This window comes from Colletes latitarsis, chromosome 2 (genome assembly GCF_051014445.1).
Source record: "Colletes latitarsis isolate SP2378_abdomen chromosome 2, iyColLati1, whole genome shotgun sequence".
NCBI classification, from domain to species: Eukaryota; Metazoa; Arthropoda; class Insecta; order Hymenoptera; family Colletidae; genus Colletes; species Colletes latitarsis.
In genome coordinates, this window is record NC_135135.1 from 28,402,411 (window position 1) to 28,425,722 (window position 23,312).

Genomic DNA, 23,312 nt, shown 5'->3' on the forward strand with positions numbered 1-23,312 from the left:
CCAACCCCCCAACGAACGGACGCGACGCTTATACAGGCCGGGCCGCCATTGGTGATTCAAAACCAACCAAATCACTCTTCAATTACAAACTTTAAACTTTTCCTGCCTCTTTACAAATTTAACAACAACTATCGACCACCACAACTATCCAGTATTCGATTTTTCAAAAAGTTTTTCAATTTTTTCCACACAGTGTACTTTGAATCGTTTCGTTGCAAAACTCTTCGTCAAGATCCATTCTCAATTTCAATGATTTCATCGATATTCAAGATTCTATTAATTCTTATCAAAGATTCTCTTGAAAAATTCAGGAAAAATATATTTATTAGGTGTATGCAAAAGATTTAATTTCTAGTCTTGCACGACTAGAAAGAGTTGAGTCTATGAAAAGTCTAAGAAACCCTGAAAGAGTACTGCATTCTATTTTACGAATTTATCGTTAGAAATCGATCATGGAGTTGGCATTTCAGATAGACGAGTCCCCAAATCACCAAAACGAATACACAAAACAGTATCGATTAAAAATGATTATCCTTGAAATTCACCGTTTCTATCGTTCTAAAAGAATTTACTTCCACCAGAGTTTAACCGTGCAATTATTGGTCGAAACGACGATTAGTAAAAAGGCTACCGCGAACGTTGGATCCTCTACGTGCCTGAAAACGCGCGAAGAGGATCCCCGGGTGTTTACGTGTCCACGTATGAACGCGAAAGAGTTTTTTTCCGGGCGCGTTTTAAACTAATCTCGCCGCTCGGATTAACACAAACTTGGAATTGTGTATCGAACGTGTCAAACGTGCCTTGCGCGATGGCTGCATCGTTACGTTCACGCGTCGCGCCAAGTATCGTTTCCCGGCGCTATAGCGTCAACTTCGATGCGAAACTTTCGCCAAGTAACGTTCTGTATGTTCCTACGTTCGCCTACAACCGGTGCCCTACGACTCGCGATCCGACATTTACATTTTAGAAACATTTCGAGCGTCCCCGAGTCTGAAGAGGCGACAGTTTTCTTTATTAACGGAGGACGGATCGCCCCCAAAAGTTTCTGCTTGAACATCGTGTTCAAGAACTCAAAGTAATATATCAAACGCACCATTGAATTTGATGGAAGACCGTGATTCTCTTTTCGTTACTACCATCTTTCTCGGAAGGCCGTTTATGAAACTCCTTCGATCTTTTATTGCAACTTTTAATATCGGTTCTTTGGTACTTTGATACTTTCAAATTTTACGTGTACTACGTATAGGCATTTCAAAATTTGTCAAACCAAACTCGTATGACTTTTTGAACGCTTTGTATATTATCTTAATTTTCTACAATTATCGAGATCGTCGAAGTTGGTTCTGGGTTAAATAATTACTGGAATCCTTTGTTCTGAATAAGTATAATTACAGAGTAGTAAGCAATCATGTTCTTCAGATCTGATTGTTTCTGTCGCGTCAACAAGCGTACAGATGGCTTCGATGAGTGGAAAGTGGGGATGCATTATTTAACCCCAAGCCTTAACAAAGGCGACGTAGGATGAATGAACGGAACAGAAACGAAAAGAGTGAAATGACAGCATTGGCTGATGAAGTCACGCATACGTGACAGCCGCAGTCGAAATTTAAGAGGCTTTGTACTGTGCAACAGTGAAACTCCTTGTACAATATAGAAAACAACGTACAATAAGTAATGATAATTGATTTCTTTTCAGTAACCGCATACATATACTTCAAAGTATAAAATAAAATGTTTCTGCTAAATAGTAATATTACCATATTAACTTTGAAATATTTTTTTACGTTACGTGAAATAAAGACGCATTATTATTATCACCGGAAGAACCTACAAGATAAATTAAAAATTTTATATTCGCATTTAAATCACACATCGTGATACCAATTCTATCAGCTGAAAACGTTTGAACGAATGATTCAACGAGAGAAAAATGGAACAAGGAGAATACAAATTTATTTAATTCCAGTTTGAAAAGAAAATCGATCCCTCCCCCCACGTTTCTCGATTTTCTTAAAGGCGCGAGTGTGCGCTGAATTAAATTCCAGCCCGTAGTCGAACACCATTGGCATGCAATTTGTAAGCTGTCCCGATATTTTCCAGCCCGATAAGCGGAAACAGGTTCCCACTGTCGTACTGCATCATGAAGTTAGAGGGAAAACAAAGCGATATCACGGTATTAAATTAATAGATCCGTCAGACGAGGTAGCTGTTTGCGATTTAAGCCTCCCTACGTGACTCTCGTTAAGACAGTCGGCTTATTTTCTTCTCTCGACGATAACATTGAGCAAACAATCGTATTAAAATCTGTTTGAAATGGTCGCGAATCGATCTTCCCTGCGCTCTCAGCCCCCAACGTTCTCGACGCGACAATTTGATGGGCGATCGAAGCATGTCAATATCATTGCTAACGTTCACGGAGGAAAGTTTCTTCGTTAATATTTTTAATTGCTCGCGTTCGCGGAAACTGTGATTAAATAAAATATTTTATTTAATTTTTAGATCGTGTCGTTGATGATAAGGAAACGTTGATCGATCGTACATCCTATGGACATTAATTTCTCTCGCTTCGTACGCGTCACGAATGTTTGGTTAATCTCGTGGCGTCCGTAAAGGGAAGAATGTATCTCGTAAAAGCGTATTATTGCAAGGTTCAAACGAGTGCTATAATTTCTGTACGCCTCTACGCGCACGGGCAAAGTTTGCTCGAATTTCTGCGTATACATCGAATGCATTTATCTTCCTGGATGTTTGTCCACGCGAGAGGATCTCTTATTGTCGAGGAAGTTGCGACGGGGCCGGAATACGGGTTAAAAAAATATCGGAAGAAAGAGGGTGAATTTATAGTTTATTAGCTTCGAGCCAACTAGGAAGCACAGACTATTGGGTAAAGTCCATTGAAACTTGCCTGCCCCTAGGGATGATAAAAGAAAAGTAGGGAAAAGAGGGAGAGAGAGACGGGGAAAGAGAAATAGGGACAAGAAATGAAAAGATGAAAGAAATGGCACGGCGGACGGAAAAAGCTAGGAAAGTTGGTACAAAAGCATTCCTCCCATTTCGGGTCATCTGTGCATAAAGACTGACTATTTGAGAATCTTTTTTTCTTCGTTAAAGAAATACGAATTGTGACAGATACACATATTTCCAATGATTAAAATAATTTGTCTCCAATTGTAGATATTTTTATCTCAGTACTTTAATAACGATTTTAAAAAATTTCAAAAAAGCGTCCTCGAGATGATTGCTTTTCTATCATCGTACGTGCTCCTTAAAGGTAATTTTCCCCAAAGTAGATCCTTCATACGACCATAAATAACGCGCATATTTAAGTGTCCCCGCTGAATTGCCTCGTTTAATATTTACGATGCAACTTGGCGTAGGAAACAGAAATTAAAAATACAGTTTCTAATAGACGCGTCCATTAATCAACATTTCCTCCGCGAACGCGGAGGGATTAATCTTGAGCCTGGACAAGTTTAATGCGTCGCGACGATCGCGAAAATTTTAATTGCAAAAAACATCGATGAAACAGCGAGAGCCATTCGACGGAGATTTCGTTCCTGCCGTGGTGGACGAAGCGAAAATGGCGGTCGGCCAAATTTTATATATTCTGTCCGTTCGTTCGTGGACAGCAATTTGCAGCTCTTTACGACGTCCGCGGGGGTTGAAGCTTGCTATTTCGAAGCAGGTATAGGATTGGCCAAAACGCGTCGACGGACACCCCCGTTCCAACCCCCCTCGTGTCGTTGAAATACACGACGGATCACATTCAACCCCGATGGGCTTAGACGACGGGGGGGTGGCTCGGATAGAAGGCTGAGCTTTTACGAGCTCTTGGCTCGCTTAAAATTTGTCTGGATGCCATCCCGAACGTCGGTTTCTCCTTGCCTCGCTAGAAGTAAGGGCCAAATCAAGAGACAGCAAGTAATAAAAGAGTCGATTCTATCCTCCTTTTACTCCCTTCTCTCTTCACGCTCTGTACACTTTACTTTCATCCGTCCTCAAAGTCCCTAACTTTCCTTTTATTAAACTGGTGTACTCTGGCCAGAAATTAGGCACTTCTCTACCTTTGAAATAAAATTCTAACGCTTTAAATAAATTTCGAACGGAGATGGAAAATCTTTACGAGGTTAATAAACGCCTTATTAATCGAATCCACCCGGATGGCGAACATGAACCACGATAGTATTTCCACGTATAACCGTGGAAGACAAAAGGACATCCTTGCTCCGAATCGTGACTCCCCGACCCGAAAACGTTTTGTCATTGCGTCGACTTCTGAAACATTTATCACAGACCTCTTTCTTTCCTTCTTCCCTCGGTCCTACGCTCCTGAAAGTGCTTCCTCGTCTCGCGTACGTAAAAAAGGGAAAAGAAGAGATCTACTTGAAATCCTTCCACCCGTGCCAACCGTTCTTTCTCTTTCCCTTAGAACGCGGACCACGGCCCATTTCTTTCCGTTCCCAGCGACAAGAAGTAAACGAGAAAATGCAACTTGCACGCCCTTGAAATATGATGTCCAAAAACACATAAATCCATCGGACTATTGTTGGATACGCAATTTTTAGCGGCTCTTTCGATACGCTAGAACCCATATCCTAGGAAAACTACGAGACAGGAACGAAATAACCTCCAGTAATCGTCTTCTTGATTCCATTCTTGACCGTTTCGGACGTTAAAATAACTTGAAGCTCTGTCTGAGTGTTATATAATCTACTTGCATTTAAGAAAAGCAGTTGTCCATAAGTTATTCCAATAAAAAAGATATTTCAACAACGATCAATACTTTCTCAACAAAGAAGAACCACGAACCGTACGTCCTGGGCCTTGGAAATAATAAAACTCTGCGGTACCAAAATGGCTGCTCCAAGGGTGGTCGCGTAACAGATTTTCTGTGATCTCGTAACAGGGGCGTATAAATCACGGATCAATTACCGCCAGGGATCCAATCGCGAGAATGACACAACCGAAAGGAACGGGAAGCGATGAAAACCGACACTGGGATTTGCGCGGGAAAACGACGCAGAAATTGCTAGGTTATAACGTCGCGAGTTACGAGCAAGAGTTACGAGCGCGAGATTTGCGTTAATAACCATCCACGCGCGGCCGCGTTGGCCCCGGTTATCAATAAAATTAAGCGTAATTAACGCATCGATTAAATTATCGTTCGATTAAATTTTCATTGATTTACAGTCGGTTTGCTCGAGTACGCGGACCATGGTACGAACGGCCATTGTTTCCGGCGTAAATATCGCGCCAACGCGACAAAACACCGCGGATAATCGACGCGTCGCGACATTATCAAAATCCACGATAATGATTCGCCCGAGTGGTAATTCGACGTCGTATCCACGGGCGATAAAATTAGCATGCAGCTCGGGGGAGAGGGAGGGCTTTTGTGCGCGTTCGCACCTGCAGTTCGAGAGTAACGAGCCATGAACGAGTGGCGCGAATGGAAACATTCGAAAGCCTACCCGAGATTAGAACAATGCGCCATGGATGACAGAATTTACAAAAATTCGCCGTTTTCAGACTCGAATTCTGTTTAAAAAATCTTTGTTCGATACTTTATGCATCCCGAGTGTTCCCATTGTTTCATTGCTTATAGTATCTTTTCGAATTAAATAATTAATATATAATTTTATATTTGATTTTATATATAAAATCGAGCCTCCTAAACATACCTGTGCCTGTACCAGAGCGATCGCGTTAAGTAGAGACAGCCCGTGGGACGGGTGTCTGATTGTCCCAGGAATAGGACAAACGAAAGAAAGTTACGTTGTTATAGCAGTGCACAGAGCCGACTAATCGTTCCCGAGGAACGAATTTTCCGTCCCAAGGTAAAGAGCGTTCTCGTTCGTGCAAACGACGCACAGGATGATTCGCTTAAACTTGTTCCGTGAACTACTTAGCACACACGATGGCTATGATCCCTTAATTCAGAGTGAAACGTGCCACAGGCAGCCGACGATGCGAATAATCGGATAGCGGACAGAAAATGTAGCTGATAGCGACGCAGCCAAAGAGGAAATAGAGAGGAGGGGTTGTCTCCGGTTTAATAAGACCCATCACCCGCTGAACGGTTTCGAACTTTGGATCGACTTTGATTAGAGCATCCTGCTAATGACAGGGGATCGACCGGCGTTTAATCTAATATTCAAAACTGTCTGGGGTTAACTCATCAGGAACAGAATATTGGCCCGTCGATCCACGAGGGCGTCGGCAAACCTACGCTGTGGTTACATTCGCCGATCCTTGATGCGATCCCGTCGTTTCGCCATCTTCAACGGCGCCGAACAGGATATTAGAAACGCTCGGTTCCGTTCTACGCGAGAAAATTACGCCGCGAACATCTTACGCCTTAAAACAGCCTATAAACGCGTGTTAAAAATAGTTAAAATTTACACGCGTGCAGCTCCGAAACTACTCGTGCTTTGTCAATAATTGAACGATTGTTAGGGGCGGTAAAGCTTCCTCTTTGAAATGGTTTTTGGTTTTTGGCGATCCGACTTTCCATTTTGGAGATATCATCGTGTAAAGACAATCGCAATTTTTAAAATTCCGCTATGGCTCGCTCACCGCCTTACAAAAGCCTATTCACGCGTATTAAAAATACCAAAAACTTTAGATGCGTGCAGTTCTAAAACTACTAGTGTTTTATTAATAATTGAGTCACCGTTAGAAGCGGTAAGGCTTCCCCTTCAAAATGGTTTTTCGTTTTTGTCGATCCGACTTTCCGTTTTCGAGATATCGCAATTTATGTAAAAGAGTATTTTTCTTAATTCGACTATCTCTGTCTTCGTCTGACGCGTCGCGTTGAATCTCCTTGTCGCACGTGCGTGGTGTTGACCTACCTCGCGTACGTGACTGTCGTGACCTAGTTTCGCCGTAGTATTTCCAAGAATTTACTACGCACTGCTTACTATCTACGCGCGCGACATCAATGGACCGCGCGAGCGCAACAAAGAAACGTAAACAAACCCTATCTCCGAAACTAGCCACCGCATCGACGCGAAACTAAAATCGCTATATCTCCGGAACTAATGAAGCTATCGACTCGTACAAACGCTCATTTTAAAGGGCATTTCATCCTCTATCCGATGCACATATCAACTATTATTTTTTATGCTGTCATCTATGTTTATTTTAACATTTACTTTGACCCTACATACCCAAAGACATTTCGGCAATTCCTATCGTCCATATAACCGGATCATGGATCGTTCATTTAAGCGAAAATAAATTATAATTTATATACAGGATGTTTTCAAAATATTATGCCAGCATTTTCGCAGTAAATAATGGCTTTCCACGAAATTAACCAGCAAGCCTCTCACGGTTTATCGCTCGCCAAGATTCCAAGTCACTGTTATTACTTTATTTCCAAGCACGGAGAAAGAAGTACCGGGGGACTTTTCGTTGCGGGAACGCAGCTGCGTTTAATTTCAACGGGACGATACCCGCAATTTCCGTTTCCACGAGCTCGGACCTATCCACGTTTCCAGTAAATCCCAGCGCGTGCCGCGACAACGTGGCACGAGCGTATGTTTCAAAATAGAGCACGTTCGACTTTAATTTGATGAAAAGCGATAAAGGAGCCCGGGCATTCCGCGGCGCGGACGGGCGGAGGGGGTGTCTCACCGAGCGTTATTCCGAAAGCGTTTTCCCGACGCGTCGGGATCTTTGCAATTTTCCCCGAAGCTTTTCAGCCGCAAAAGCTCATCTCGTGTAAGTGCACTCGCGCGGCTTTGATGTTCATCCGTACGGCTGGCGTAGGTGTTCGCCGCAGGACGCGCTGAAAAGGACCGACCGACAGTTAGATTTTACGTTTATCTTTATCGGCGGAACGCCGACGTAGCGAGAGATACGCGGAAATTGCGGACCACTTGATCGAAGACAAATCAAATTCGCCATCGTCGACCACGGATTTTCTCCGCGACGTAATTACGGTAATCCTTTGGCGACGGGATCGATTCTCGTTTGGTACGTTCGTCTGGCAGCGGACGCTGCGTTTCACGTTTCGTTTCTCTCTTTTCCGTGGTTCGAGAACGCGTTTCGCACGGAAAATGCCCGGAGCAGACCTTTCACGGGAGGTCCATAAAAAGGTAAACAGCAGATACAACAGAGGAGATGGAAGATTCTTAGCATGGAGTTACTCTAAGTAATAGGATAGGGTTAGCAATAATCATTATTGTAATAAAAAATTTGTTTTTAAGAATCCGGATCGATCCTCCACGATCGTTACAATATTTACTCGATTTCAAGTTGTATTTAATTTGTTGTAATGCAATGATAACCTTTTTTTGGAATAAACTAGAACGTATGTGATTCTGAAAATTACTTGCTTATTTGAACTAGAGACAAACCCAAACAATTTATGAAAAAAATAATAATAAACGCTTAAGGAATTAAACCAGACATACAAAAGTGAGTTTCTAACGTCTGTTCAATTTTCTAAATAAAACTTGTCGCTGAATTCTTCACGAAACTTGAATTTTACAGTTCTTACAACCCTTTAAACAAGCTCAGGAGTACGGATACCTGCGATCGTAAAGAGAATCTGTCTCAAAGGCCCCCGCGCGTGGATTCCTCCGCGTTCAGGACGAATGGATGAACACCCTCGGGTCGAGTGACGTGTCCTTTACACATCGACTTCTGGAAACGTAATTTCCCGGGGTCCGTCGCGTTAATTGGTGTAAGATCCAAGGCGAATCGTACTCAAAGAGCCCCCGACAGCGATACAAACTACGATTTATGCGCGCCCTGGGGGAAAGCCACCATGTGCCATTAATTTGTCGCCCCCTGAATTTTCAGAAATTTTTCGGGAAAATTAAAAATTCTCAAATCGTTCCGAAAAAATTATTTTTGGTTGCGGGGGTCAATTACAATCATTTTTGGTGGATAGACTTACCCCCGAAATCCTACGCATTTTCGAGATAAAAAATTCTTTACCGAAAATATAATATCTGGCCATGAATGAATGATTCCTCTAAAGATTTATGCGTATGTTTAAAAAATCGTATCTTCTGAACGGATTGGAGGATTGTAAAGTTTCAAGCTGCAAACAACGCGTATTTTAGTGAAGAATATTTCGAAATTCTAACAATGTTGGAGAAATTGTCCCTTAACTCCACAAAGTGGATATAAGTCCCGCCTACCTCGTCTGTGACACTGTTATCAAAGTGTACCAATCGAGAGAAGTACATGGAATATCGTCGAGTGTTTAGACCGCGAACGCACTTAGTCAAACTCGCTCAAACAGATTCAAACCAGAGACTCTTGCACCGCGAACATATTTATCGTTTCGACGGAAGTTTCGACGCGAGTCTCACCGTTCAACGCCGCCGGATTGCGTCAAACTGATAAAGTTTGGCCAAACGTTTCGGCGAACACGGCCGCGCGCGTTCGAACAAAGGCAATATTTCCAGCATAATAGATACGCGATGAACTTTAATGCAATTTCGTGCCCGCGAAACATTACCCAGAAGCCATCGTTTCGCGAATCTAATCCGACGGTGTTATTCATCCGCTGGCCAACCGGGGGACTTTTCCAACTTCTGGCGAATCTCACCCGCCACGGGTAGAGTTTTGGAAGGGGCTGCACACAATTCCAGCGCGCGTCCGGTTTAAACGACGTCGGAGGCAGATCGAGGAAAGAGAGTCTGTTTTCCACGAAAATTCAGATTCCACGGCGATAATGCTTCCTCCCCCCGCCGGGCCGGTGTCGTTCGACTTAAAAAACCGACCGAGCATGGAATATTTAAATTCCTACCCGTCGGAAATTGTCCTGCCCTCGCATACTGCCGCGCAGACCCGCTTCGTTACCCCTCGCGATTATTGCGCCTAGGACAGAAAGCACCTCATATGGGCGCATACCGAGCCGTGCTTGCACTCTCACGACGATATTAATATTTCGCGTCACGATGTTGCGTTAATATAGCTCGCGCGTAGAGCAGAACTCGCGCAGGATGTCCTGGGAAGGATATCGTAGATCGTAGTCTAACGACATTCTCTCGTTCTATGACCAATTCCACTCTGAAAGGACCAAACGACTGACAGAAGAGGAAGAAACGAATATATAGGCCACTCCATAATTGCTCTGGCATTCTGGAATATTAGATAGTCTTTTCTTAGTTTTTTGATGTTGGGCCCTATAAACCTGATTTAAAATGTTTGTAGTTTTATGGTAACGTGTGATTGGGTGGTTTCGAGGTTTGATTACAATATAATTGTACAATTTTCTCGAATGCAAGAAACGTGTACGATCATTATCGTGTTTATGCGTTTCCGCTCGACCGTAAATGTAAAAAGTCCGCGGCGGAGTTCTCGCAGCAGTCGTGTATCTATACGTTTACAGCTTTTTCGTTCGTGAAAGTTTAACCGGAGCACCGATTCTACGGGAGTCGCTCCCTCGACGGTATTCAAATAAATATTGCAGTTAGGTGAAACTGAGTTGGTACATAAAAGTGTGGGATTCTGTTTGCCGGCAGATAAATTATATCCGGCGCCGTGGGGAACTTTTATAAATACTAGGGCGACGAGACTATCCCTGGACCCTTATAATCAGCTAGAGTGTCGAAAGGAATCGCGCTAGGTGTTTTTCAGTCACTGATACAGTTCGTTCTATGACGATATTGGATGTAAAAGTAACCTAGTGACTCGAGATTTTTTAATTTATTATTACGAACCTGTGTTGATCACACTTCATTTGAACTCTTTCCGATTCTTTTTTGAAACCCTCGTAGACGTCTCAGAGCACCTGTAACGGGAAAATAATCTATTATTATATTATAGTTTAAAGCATTCAAGGTCTATGCACTCTCAGATCTTACAAAACGTTGAACAGTATAATTTTCTCCTGTATCTTAAGAAATAATATTAAATTCGCAGCCATTGGCTAGGATTTTTTTTTATTTCGATCTTTACATTAAAAATATTTGTAACAAGCTTTAGAAATGGTATTTTATTCCGAAACCGCGTCCATGTAAATAAAAGCGACGCGCTGGACGATAAAGTGTCGCGGACATCGGTATAAAATTGCATAAAACATCGACGTTCGTACCTGCCTACCGCGTATATCTTGTGCAACGACACAACGAATGTCAGTTGTTAACTGTCGGCCATGCGATGAAAACTGTCCAAGGGTATTGATGATATACTGGGGTGATTGATGTCGCTACGAGTAGAAACGAATGGGCTGATCCACCAACGAGATTCAACCTTGCAACGCGTAATTATCGTGCTATTTAAAAATTAACTCGGTTCGTCCAAAGTTTCGATCGATCCATTTCTATATAATAATACAATTTGCCATGGGAATATAGATCGCGTTGACAGTAGATTAACAGACGGTGTGATACGATAAATCAACAAGGTTAGTAAAAGAAATTTCTTTTGAATGATATTTTTGTTCCTAAAATAATATTTCGACACGATGTAACGATCTATTATTGCAAAAAGTAGAACGCGACGATGCAAAATTACTTCACGCTGTTTACGATTAACTTATAACTTCGTCGAACCTCTCTTGGGAATTTCAGCGATACTTTGGCTCCTGTCGCGATGCCGTGCCAAAAGTTCTGCTCCTCCCAGAAGGATCGACCGATCGAAGATTCGGAATGGTTGGCACTGGCGCTGCAGATATTCTTAACCGCTCATCGTCTGTTAACAAATTTCACGGACTTCTTTAGGTCTGTTCAACGGTTGTTTAATTCGAGATAATTGCATTGGTTCTGAGAGGTTTTTATCTGTTGAAAAATTAGGTTCCGTATGGTTAAATGTTGCGACACGCACAATGATATCCCTTTACACGGAGCTTTGGACGTTGTGATCGCGACAATGAAGATCCAACGACCTGGATTGTTTTGCAATATGTTCCTGTGTGTACGACATCGAGAACCAGAAGACGTGCCTCATTACATCGTTCACAAAGTAGCATTTATTCTCAATAGTTATAAATTCCAACATTCGAGTAACAACTTTAAAAATTTATACTTGAAAATTTAATTTTGTATATTTAATGTACCTTCTTAAAAGTATCATCAATGGATTGGTGGGGTTCCCCCGATTAAAACGAGTACAAAGACGACCCTATTCTAGGCATGTATTTTTGTAACGTAGTCGAAAGATTTTTGGAAAATTTGAAAAACGTGTAAAGTGGCCCGAATATGGTCGAGTTTGTACTCATTTTCTTTGGGAAGAGCTCGTCTATTCATCGATAATAGTCTCGTAAACATATATCAAACTTCTTGATTAAAATAGACAATAAATATAAGGAAGAAAGTACACGCTGAATTACTTCGAATTATTAGGCTGTAATCCAGTTTCCGTTGGATAGGTATTTTATTTGTTACCTTGTACCTGTTACGAACAGGTAAATGCAATCTTGAAAAGTCGAGAAAAATGCTGCGCGATCGAGAACATTATCCGCGACCTGAAAGACGTTCTTTGCATCTTGGAAGAATTTCCCCCCAGTTCCATGACGGAAAGACTTCAAACGCTATCCTTACTCCTGAAAGAAATAGCGAAAAACCTCGTTTGCTGCGATCAAAGTTACGAAGGTAATATCTACATTACGTAACGATTAAAATGCAGCAGAGTCTCGATACTCGAGCATCGTTGCAACTATCCTTGGCATAATATAATAAATAGTTTAGCTTTCCATTCGTTTAACGTGAATGAAAATTGTTAAAACAACGAACAAGACTTTTGATGTTGAACAATCCTACAGACGATTTCGACGAGATTAGAAATTAAACGAAGAATTGTTTAATAAGAGAGAAATCGTGGGAAATTTGTAGGGTAATCCTGCTTGTTCCACTCTGGAAAAGATTTTTCTCTGGCGCTAATGAGATTGCTAGGGTTGTTAACAAAGTGCACACGATGCATGCAAATCCTCGAGTTTTGTAACGTTTGTACGACGTCGTAGAGCCGCTCCACTGTGCCCAGACGAAGCTGTTACTGAGTCTGGTCAACAAATTTATTCGTACATGGAGCGAAAAGAGATCCGCGACAGGAGTCTGCGTCAGGGTCTGCAGATTCTGCGATCGCGTTATCACCGAAACAATGCGACAATGGGCGAGTAATATTTTAAATATTATAACAAACATTATATATAATATCGTTGATTACAACACTCTGTTTTAATCTCTCCATAAACTGACGATCTACTGGACAAAAATATCAATTTTCTTATGATTTTATCTCGAATAAATATGGATGCCTCCGAGGATTAAAAACGAGTTTCAAAGTTCCAACAAATCCCGCACGCGGCTAATTATCGCAACGATTCATTTCCAGGGAGCTTTTTGCTGCAAAGACGCACAATTGTACAACAATATCTGCGACAAGTGGGCTTTGCAACGATCGATATCGGTTAGTTTCGATGCCCCCAGACTGCACGTATCGCAGGAAATAAATTCCGAGTGCACTGTCGTTAATAGGGCGCCGGTAAAGACGAGGAAATAAAAGCCAAGCACTCGGAACGCGAACCGTTTGCGGACAACGATGAAGATTACTCGAGTATGTACACGACGACAGAGAAACGATCACGAATACGCTCCGTGGATGACAGTTCGCGAAAACTTGACGACTTCGGACCGACGATAAAACGTCCAAGTGCGACGCGTCGCGCGGGACCGGAAGTGCCCTCGAGAAGAACAGAGGAGGAGAGTCGTCGATCGGAAAAATTCGACGCAGATTTAACGAAGACGGATCGCAGTTTCGAGGAAAAGATGAAAACTCGAAAGAGGAGTCCTCGCGACGTCGATAGGTATCGAGACCAATGTTTATTTAGTTATTAAACGGGTAAAATGGTGAGGTAGAAAGCCGTGAATAAAGTAGAATTAATATTATACAATATGTAGTAATTCGAGTAACAATTTTCAATGTTTAAAATTGAAAGTTTAATTCTTTATATTTATTGTATCTTCCTAAGAGTATTATCGATGGATCGGTGAGGTTCCCGCGATTAAAACGAGTACAAACACGACCCTATTCTGGATACATATTTTCTTAACGTAGTCGAAAGATTTTTGGAAATTTCGAAAAACGTGTAATCGAAAGTGGTTGTGTTTGTACTCGTTCTCTTCGGGATGAGCTCGCCAATCCATCGATGATACTCTCGTTAGCATATATCAAACTTCTGAAATATAGTGAAAAACGTATTAAAATCGAAGATAGATAGTTCATAGTTTTCCTTTGCGAGAGTATCCAATGGCGTAGGATGGACTTTGAGTAACCATGCTCCATGCAGAGCCAGGTTGGAGAGGACACAGGACCCGGACGAAGAAGGAACGACTACCGGTAAAATGAGGAAAATTAAAAGGGTCGATAAGAAGGACTCTTACCGGAAGCGGCGCGAAATAGACGATGCCTGGAGGACGAACACGAACACGGACACGGACACGGAGGAAAGTGGGGTTACTCGATCTCGACGAGGGAGACGAGATCCGTCTGCGGGGAAAAAATACGGTCGCAAAGCTAGAGACGACGAGGAACGGGACGTCAGTCGGTCGGGGGCCGACGATTTCTCGCGACGGAAGATGAGATCCGATCGAAGTCGAGCAAAAGAGGAACCCAGGCGAGAGAGAAAGCTTTACAGGTGCTGATGGAGATTATCTCCGCGCGTAAAATCTATTTATAAATAGACCTGATGCTCCATGGATCGGTAAGAGCGTCGATTGTTCGAAAGTTTCAGCGTGGTAACCTTGCAGGGATAGGTTCGCGGGGGGAGAAACGGAGAAACTTGTCGGGAAGATGGACGATACGGGCTACGAGGGTAAAACAAGCCACCAACGAGGCGGAAAGAAGCTGCGAAAAGTAAAGAACGACGAAACGGAAGAAACGGCGGATACAGGCGAGAGCAAAGGGACTCGCGGGCGAAGGAAGAAAAACGCAGATGCGTTTGACAGCGGAAAGAAGGGAGCGTCTTCTTACGGTCCTGATGAAGAAGGAGCTGCTCTTAAGCGTGATGGAAAGCGGAGAGATCGCTCGAGCAGAGAACGCGAAGGAACTGATTCTGACTTAACGAGGAAACGTAAAGGCGGTAGATACACTTTGTAAAACGTTTTTATCACGAGTCGTTATCTGAAAAAGTTAACTCTACCAGAAATTGCAGTATTGTTATCTCCTTGTAAAAAGATACTATTGCACTTGTAAACGATTGGTTAGGTAGAAGCTCCAACAGAGTCTCAAACGCGTCTAATAATCTGTACAGTATTCCCTCGCTCGTTGACAGAACTTCTCCCCGCCGTGATGGCGTGGAAACATCCCTCGCCAGTATTATTTTTATTTTACGAAAATTAAACGGTCATTTAAAGCAATTTTTCTTAGACTGTTTTAGTTAAGGAGAAACTAAAAGGTATGAAGCCTGAAAGTTTGGAACGGCCAAACATGTCTAAACAACACTCATCTAAGAACATTTGAATTTCACCCTGACTTCAAATAATAAAAAACTCTTTGCTATTTCTTCTTGCTTAGCAAAAGTAGTAAGCATAATGTCGAAATAAAGTTTTCCATTGCACGCAAAGGTAAGGCACGCGATACGAGCGCGAGAGATAAATCAACGATCGGTTCGGAGAGTCAAAGTAAGAAAGAGAGGAGCGTATCTGGTAAGAAGAAGGAACGTAGAATGGCGGATTCGAATAGAACGGACGACGATTACAGCAAGATAAATGGACCTCGTTATCGCGGAAGAAAACCAAGAGCTATGGGACTTTACGACGTCGAAACCGGTAAGACGAAGTAATTCGAATTTCTGAAATTGGAAAACAATTTCTCTCTTACTTCTGGCGAAGAAATTAGTCGCAGCTAGGAAAATACGCGAGTTTCGGCGTGGCTTGATCCTAAGAATAAGCTGAATCAAATTTCTGCGTCGAATAATGTCGTTCAAACTTGGGCAAATCTCGTCAAACCTTGTCGAACTAGACGAGACAGCAGAGTTCGTTCGTCGACTGTTTCATCGCTCGGGCGTTTACCTTAGTTTGTTTCAGTTTGTTGTCTCGTCTCGTTTGACGAAGTTTAGACTCAACTCATCCCACGTTAACCAACGTTCTAAAATATGGGAGGCTAGTATCGTAAATCTGTAAGGATGTATTCTCGAAATATTCGGACGAAACTCAAGAAATTACAAAAGTTATGCAAGTTTAAACGCGGTGGTTTGAGCAGTCCCTCGCGTTGGGACGCGACTGGCGCAGAGCAAATACCGCGGAAATTGAAGGAAAGCTTGAAAATTTTAAACGCTGTAAACTACCACTTGATGACAAAGTTTTGCTGACGATACAAAAACTCGTTAACGAGCGATTTATTAAAAAAATACGGCTACAGGAACGCGGAAAATAATAACGGCGTGATTTATGAATTCTCGTGTCGAGAACAAACGTATTTCACTTTGACGAGTATAGAAGCTAAAAAGACACTAACGTTTAGCAAATTCGCTTGTCGATTTCGCGATTTCGTGCAACGAGATCTCCTTTTCAAAACAGTGATATCTAACTCGGCTTCATTATCGAGATTCCTGATTCAATAGAGATTGGCTGAAGCCCGATACCAAATCGTCATTAATGGGGAACACTTTGGGTCTGCGAACGTTCGGTCATCATTATCGTATCGTATCCAAATAATGCGGTTTACGTATGTACGGTACGTCAAGTTCGCCGTCCTCGTGAAATTCCTCCGTTGCAGACCATCGGAGCTCTATCGAGTACCAATTATCAGACCAGCACTTCGTGAAGCAGGGCTGGACCGTGCTACCGATTGCCAAAACCATGACGAAAATCGTCCAGTACCAAGCAAGGCTGGCGAAACCTCATCTGAACTGGTATGTATAGCAACGATTCGTGAATTGTGGCCTAACGGATAACACGGATTGCACCTCGAGTACCGAAATGCATCGTAACTTCGTCGATCTATCAATTATACCTTGACAAAACCGTACCTCGATTATTCTTTAATTACGACGAAATTAATTCTATATGATACGTCTGCAAATACAATTTCGAAACGTTCCATTGTACAGGCAAGCATATTTATCAAGTTTAATATTTCTATAAAAATCGACTTTAAATAACAAATATTCGTTGCACTAGAAAATGCATTTATCTGAAAAGTAGCATCTTTAAAATGTCATCTATTTGGTACGTTGCTGAGTTCGATTAGGGGACCACGTCATCCGTGGAACTCGATCGTGCGAAGTAGCTCGTTAAATGTTATGCGTCAACGAATCGACGACGTAATACTAACACGAGGGTTATCCCAGTAGCGATGATACACACGCTCGTCGATTCCCCAACGCATCCAACCATTAACAAATAAGTATACAGGGTGTAACATGATGTATGGAAATCACTTCGGATATGATAAAAAAGTCCCTGTCTAAGTTTTATTCAAATGTTCGTGAAATTGAGCTTTGAATTCATCGATAATTGGTATTCTAAGAATAAAAAGAACATTTTGAAAAACATATCGAAAAATTTAACTAACTTCCATGAAACTAGAAGGCAAACTAAAAGATTTCTTAATTCGTATTATACGAAACTCCGTGAAACTTCGGGATCAGTTACTAACGAGCTATTAGGTCGAAGCGTGTAGCTAACACGATGACCTCACGAACGGTGTCTTGTTTGAGTTTGTTCTAACAAACTAACTTCTCTAATTTATTAAAATCATTAATCTCCCCCGCGACAGGTTCGAGAAGCACAAACTGGATGGAAAAATCTATTACGACGATGGATCTACTGTTTTCTTGAATTTTCGTATCGATGGATCGGGCCAAGTGTTCCATCCAAATGGAAAACTGGCCATCGAAGTCTACAGACCGGAAAATCGAAAATGTAAGTGACAAATATATCGCTTAATTACAACTGCATTTATTTTTTATATTGGAAATGCTTGGCCAAATAATGCTATTATCCCTGAAATAATTTTGAAAATTAATTTCGAAATAATGTAACTTGAAAATTTCTCAAAATATCCAAGTATTGTTAATACCAAATTGAAAATGGCTGATCCAATACAGCGGTTATATACGTTGGAAAGAAATACTCTTACACGAATTTTTAGGAAATGTATTGTAACTCGTTGAAATGGTTTTCAAGACGATATGTGTACTGTGTTCACCCCAGGAGGCAAGGATTGCGTGGGCGTGGTGAGAAAATCGCAAATTGTCGCGGTGTTCGACACGACGGGCAACGGTGCTGTCTTCGACGAGGACGGCACGACGAGGTCCGTGACGGAAAAGAATTTCACAGGAATTTTTAATTACTGTCGAGGGTCGAGACACCTTCAATTCAAGTTTCCAATTATTTCTACAGGCTGTCCTACAATCAGATTGGAGGAATTTGGAGGGATAATCCTGCAGGACCGTCGCTGACGTGGAAGTGGAACGCCGATGAGAAGAAGTCGATAGTCAAGACTGTATACGCGGTGGGTTGGCAATGTTCATATACAGGGTGTCATTCATCAGAATGCTTGGATCCCTCGTAAGAAAATAATTCAAAAATACAGAAATACGATTTTTCGTATGTTGCTCAATTTTCTCAAAAATAAAACTGCAAACGGAGAATCATTATTGTACATTTTCAATTTATATTTGTTTTATAAGGAATCCACCCATATTGTAGTTTCGAACATTAAAATTTGAACCCAACTACTGAACTACATAAAGTAATATCTGTCGATGATAGTAACGCAATTTCCAATTTCCAAATTTGATAATCTAGGAAAAGCCAGCAGCGCATTTGGAAAAATTTTTGCATCCACGATTGAGACCAGCGTTAAAAAGGTAAGGGTATTCGAGGAGACTGGTGAGATTTACGTGGATCTGTATGATCGATACGCGATGCGTTCAGTTCCGGAAGTGGGAAAGCAACGGCGTCTCCGGCGAGCTCGCGGAATAAGGAGAAGAAGGTCGCGGAACAGGAACACGTTGTCGCGGCACACGACGAAGAAGAAGAGGTCGAGTCCAGGTACGTCGAGAGAAAAAAGTAGTACAATTGTACTCGAGAGATACTAATTACAACGGGACCGCTCCAGTCCACGAAACGTTAATAATCGAGTTTTTCAATTAACGACCAACTACCTTCGATGCCAGCTGCGTCACAACATGGCTCGCTAAATGGGTTAAGGAAGGCTGCATGCTGGGTAATTTGCCTGAATAAATTAATGCCGCGCTCGAGTTACGATTTCGCGCACGGAAATAGCCGTTAATGTTGAAAATATAGAATTCTAAACCGATAACGATACTTTGGATTAGAAATATATGAGCTTGAAAAAGCTCCGAAAAATTGTAATATTTTTCTGTTGTAAAATTTACACTGAAATCGTCGAATGTATTTTGCACATTTCAGAGAAAACTTTCGCGACTATCCCGAAGAAACTTGCCACCTGAAAGTGATCTGCATGAAATTAACCGATCATGTCAGTTTGAGGATTCTAAACAGAAGGAATATTAATCTCCAGTTTTTTGCTGTTGGAAAAAGCATTAGGTAAGAAGAGACTAGTTTGATGTTTCTTACGTATTAACGCAGCGATAAACTTGATTGTAGAATAGAATTAGGGACAATTTTGAACCTCGACAAGGAAGTGGAGTCGTATTTCGTAGACTCGAGTTCCAAAGACGCCATGTTAAAGTAAGCTATCGAATCAGAAGTAACGTTAAACGAAACATTAATTTTCTCTTCGTTCGCGACAGATGCAAATTCGATAAACTATCGTCCGCCAAGTTAGAAGCGGACAACAGTTTGCTCGTTTTGGCCAAGAACTTGCGAGAAGTCAAGAAATCGGCCGGACAACGTAAACTCATGGTCGCCAAGTATAGACCGTACTTGCACGCGTGGGAACAATCAAAAACTCGATGTCGTCCGTGACGATTCTATTTCTCGATCGACACTTTTGTAACAGACGAATACTTTAATAATAAAAAATGTTACCTTATCTTCTTTCTTCGAAAACAGACCTGGAAATGGAAAAATGAAGATTTATTTGGTTTCGATCTCAACTCTGAAGGGACGAAGAAGAGGAACGCAGGATTGTATAAATAAAAATGATTATGTAATTAAAATAATTATGAAATAATCAAATCTTGTCTTAATGTATACATTCCTCGTGCCAGTGTAACGATGTATACAATATGAGACACGCGAGTAAGCGTGTCCACATGTGTATGGTCCGATCAAATCTGCAACGTACAGCGGTAAAACTCGAACATTTAGTTCCTGAAAGGCACCAACGAATTATTATCCCGGCCTCCAGTGACGTCTGTGTGCGTTTCAACCGTATGTTTATTAAATTAGACGCACTTTGACCAACGAGCGATCCTCCCATGAACTAAACGCGCAAGCTCCGTACGTTCTGTGTGTCAGTGTGTTTGTGTGCTTACGACACATACTTAAAACATATCCCCCGGGTCAGGGAATATGTACTCTTGAAAATCATAAATACTAAGCGAAGAGGGGTTGAGGGGTAGGGTAGAAAAATCTAAGAAAGAATGCAAGGCGAGGAACGTGGGGGGAGGGTGGAACGTCTTGGCAATAATTTCGATGAATAAATTAGGGTTAGATCAATCGAAAGGGGAAGAGCGTGGAGTTAGAAACGATGCAATAGTTAAGGGATCAATAAATAAGCTCGCTTCGCGAGCGTATGAAGGGTCAACCACGAGCTCCGTGAACGTCGACGTGTAACGTCCAGCGTCGCGGCGACCTTCCACCACGAAAGGTCGACGACGCGAAACCCATGGCGCGACGAGAACAATGAGGTAAAACGATGTTGGAAGAAAGAGGAATACCTTTCGACGTGCACGAATCGTATATAAATAATCGTGTGTACGCGCGATTTCGCGATCGAGGACGCGGTACAGTGATGATTCGTAAAATGAACGTCGCTCAACGCGGTTGGTATCGTTCATCTTTCGTACAGCGAAGAACAGCGAACGAGAGAAAAAAAAAGTTGCTCGTTCCGTTTCTTTGAATGCCGCCTCAACGTTCATTTTAAGAATCATTACTGCATTCGAAGGAACCCGCGCGTCTCGTAGGGCCGTCTGACTACTCTCGACTTATTTACAATGCCCCCCGAGACGGCTCCGGCGATCGTCTGACGAACCTTGCATCGCAGCACGCCGCGACTTACTCTTATACCGCGCGATTAGGCTAGTTTCGTTTCTACTGCGATCACAACGTGCCACCAAGTCCGGCTCGAAGAACACTGGGGAACGTTCCACCGTCGCGACTCGAATCTTCGACCTTCGTGTAGCAGCTTCGTTTTAAAGCTCTTAATTCTCGTAGACTGACGATGAAATACTGTTTTTCTCCCGCGACCGATGGAACGCGCCCCAACGTCGTCGTTCTTCGACTCGTCCTCCTCGTTTCTTGTTCTCTCTCCTGCGGAGCACGTCGTTTCCTAGGGCACATATTTACACGGTACCCGAACATTCAGCTCGTTCTTTCATTCGAGCGAACTTGATCGAACGGAAGAAACACACACGCGTTTGATCTAATCGGTCAGCGAAGAGAGTCGGAGGAGAAAGAGATTTCAATTGGGAACGTAGCAGAACGAAAAGAATGTTCGAATTGAATAACATCCCCAAGCAACGGTCTGGTCCTCGAGATCGCCCATCCTCGAGAGAGCAGGGTGTCTCTCGTCTACCTTCACTGAGTTCCTTTTTCGTCTTGACGTTTGATCGTCCCGACGCGATCTCAGTTGGCGACCTTCACGAATTCCGGATTCGGCACGCTGCAATTCTCCGTTGCGTACGCGGGATGAACGAAGCTGCTCCCGGCCATGCCCACGTTCTTCCGGTCCACGGCGCGCACCCTCACGAACAGGAACGCCGCGACCAGCGAGGCCACGACCACCACCAGAAGAAGCATCACCAACCCACCGACGAACCCTGGCAAACTCATGCAGATCGTCTCGGGATCGGCGGACGCGCTTGCGTTTTGGATCACCACCGTGGTGTCGTTGCTCGAGTTCGTCGTGCCGAGGGCAAAGTTCACGTCGCCCGGCGCCACCACCTGGATCGTCCTCGAAGTGTTCACGTCCGTCATTTCTTGGGCTGCTCGTTTGTACACGTGTGTCGACACCAAGGTGATCGTTCGGTAGATACTCTGCAAATGATACGGTGGAAACGAGCTAAGTATAAATCTGAATTATAGATCAGTGGGTGTGTAAAGTAGGGGGCGTGGAGGATTCAATATTTAGTATATTACAAACGAGTGGGCGTTCAAATAATAGTTGCAGATATTTGGTATCTAGTGAAATCACTAGTTTTCTATTTTCGATCGCTACCGGAGAACTTGAACCTATATTTTTGCTAGTGGACACGTCAATAGACCGTGTGGATCTTTAGACAAATTCATATTTTTATTAATTTATGAGAATTAAAATTTCCCATGATTTCGTAAACATCTACAGTCTACTCCCTCGAGTTCAATTTCAAATAATTTGTCCAAACGTATACTATTTAATTTTGTTTAAGATCGTAAAAGGAATATAAAATTGTGTTGATATTAATACATAAGACTCGACGACGAGTAGCGTCGCGATTGTGAAACTTGACGCAGCTTGTTACGAGCCCCACTCGTTGGGGGTTAATTTTCTAATAACGAAATATGGTCTGAGTATAAATTTACGAGGTACTTACGGAATCGTCGTCTTCCAGATGTTCGTGATCGTCGGACCTCCGCCTTCTAGCGCCCCTAAGCTCGGCTGGAAAACCTTCTACCGACCTCGGGCGACCTCCGAGGGTGGCCAGGTTGCCCTCGAGCTCCTCGGAACCGGCGGTTCCCTTTCTCTTCACGGTCTGGTAGGCCGCTGCCGGGTGACCAGGAAGCGGGGGTGGAGGTAGGTGAATGTTATCCTGTGGACTTTGTGGCGAGCTGCTGGCCGTCGCGTCACCCGGCGTCGAACTGGGCGAGGAGGATGAGGTTTGCGCTTGCGGCGCTGGCACCACGTCCGCGTTCGGTTCGCTGTTCAAAAACGACGGTCAGGGTCCAAGGGTGAAATTAAATTTGGAGCTACGCATGCGAGGAAACAACTATCCGACTTTGATTCTAACGTGCTTTCACGAAACGATAGTAGAGCGATCTCTTATTGCAACATTAATAAACTCCTACTGGGTACATATTCTCTTTCAATGCAAAAATACACCAAAACTTATGAACTGAATTTTCTAATAATTATGTTGGCGATGTTATAAAGTGAGAATATCAGAGAGCCATTAAATAGTACTATTTTCCACAGTCAACGTGTTGATCTGATCTAGAGTGAGCCCTCGATAAGCGTCACATCCTGTGAATAGATGGATACTCATAATTATCCCA

The 23,312-nt window shown here is 42.7% G+C and overlaps 3 protein-coding genes across 14 annotated transcripts in view; 1 reads left to right on the forward strand and 2 right to left on the reverse strand.

Annotated features, from left to right (window-relative positions):
• LOC143351486 (tyrosine-protein kinase Dnt) overlaps positions 1 to 17,396 on the reverse strand; it is a 113,632-nt gene extending 96,236 nt beyond the window's left edge. Inside the window, exons 1-2 of the mRNA XM_076783023.1 lie at positions 11,520 to 17,396; positions 10,686 to 10,756 (exon numbers count right to left, since the gene is read on the reverse strand). The gene's annotated coding sequence lies outside the window, so the exon portion shown is untranslated. The remainder of the gene's footprint in view (positions 1 to 10,685; positions 10,757 to 11,519) is intronic.
• LOC143349027 (uncharacterized) lies at positions 11,560 to 19,960 on the forward strand. Its single transcript, XM_076779876.1, has 13 exons — positions 11,560 to 11,687; positions 11,760 to 11,928; positions 12,371 to 12,557; positions 15,528 to 15,731; positions 16,681 to 16,816; positions 17,683 to 17,828; positions 18,093 to 18,219; positions 18,309 to 18,420; positions 18,717 to 18,778; positions 18,846 to 18,962; positions 19,344 to 19,481; positions 19,542 to 19,625; positions 19,688 to 19,960. The coding sequence occupies exons 1-13, from the start codon at positions 11,560 to 11,562 to the stop codon at positions 19,860 to 19,862; spliced, it is 1,785 nt and encodes a 594-aa protein (XP_076635991.1). The 3' UTR covers positions 19,863 to 19,960.
• A 64-nt stretch (positions 19,961 to 20,024) lies between these two features.
• The window catches only part of Dyl (transmembrane protein dusky-like), a 55,929-nt gene continuing 52,641 nt past the window's right edge, over positions 20,025 to 23,312 (reverse strand). For all 12 annotated transcript variants that reach the window (XM_076783010.1, XM_076783020.1, XM_076783016.1 and 9 more), the window contains 2 exons: positions 22,634 to 22,958; positions 20,025 to 22,097 (listed from right to left, as the gene is read on the reverse strand). In XM_076783010.1, the coding sequence (XP_076639125.1) occupies positions 21,687 to 22,097; positions 22,634 to 22,958 (736 nt within the window). In that variant the 3' untranslated portion in view covers positions 20,025 to 21,686. The remainder of the gene's footprint in view (positions 22,098 to 22,633; positions 22,959 to 23,312) is intronic.

What these genes read in the sequence shown, in the direction of transcription:
- LOC143349027 (XM_076779876.1), top strand. Translation starts at nt 11,560, where the DNA reads ATGCCGTGCCAAAAGTTCTGCTCCTCCCAGAAGGATCGACCGATCGAA. An exon ending in ACTTTACGACGTCGAAACCG is followed by an intron (nt 15,732 to 16,680) that starts GTAAGACGAAGT and finishes CCTCCGTTGCAG; the next exon opens with ACCATCGGAGCTCTATCGAG. An exon ending in GAAGAAGAGGTCGAGTCCAG is followed by an intron (nt 18,963 to 19,343) that starts GTACGTCGAGAG and finishes TGCACATTTCAG; the next exon opens with AGAAAACTTTCGCGACTATC.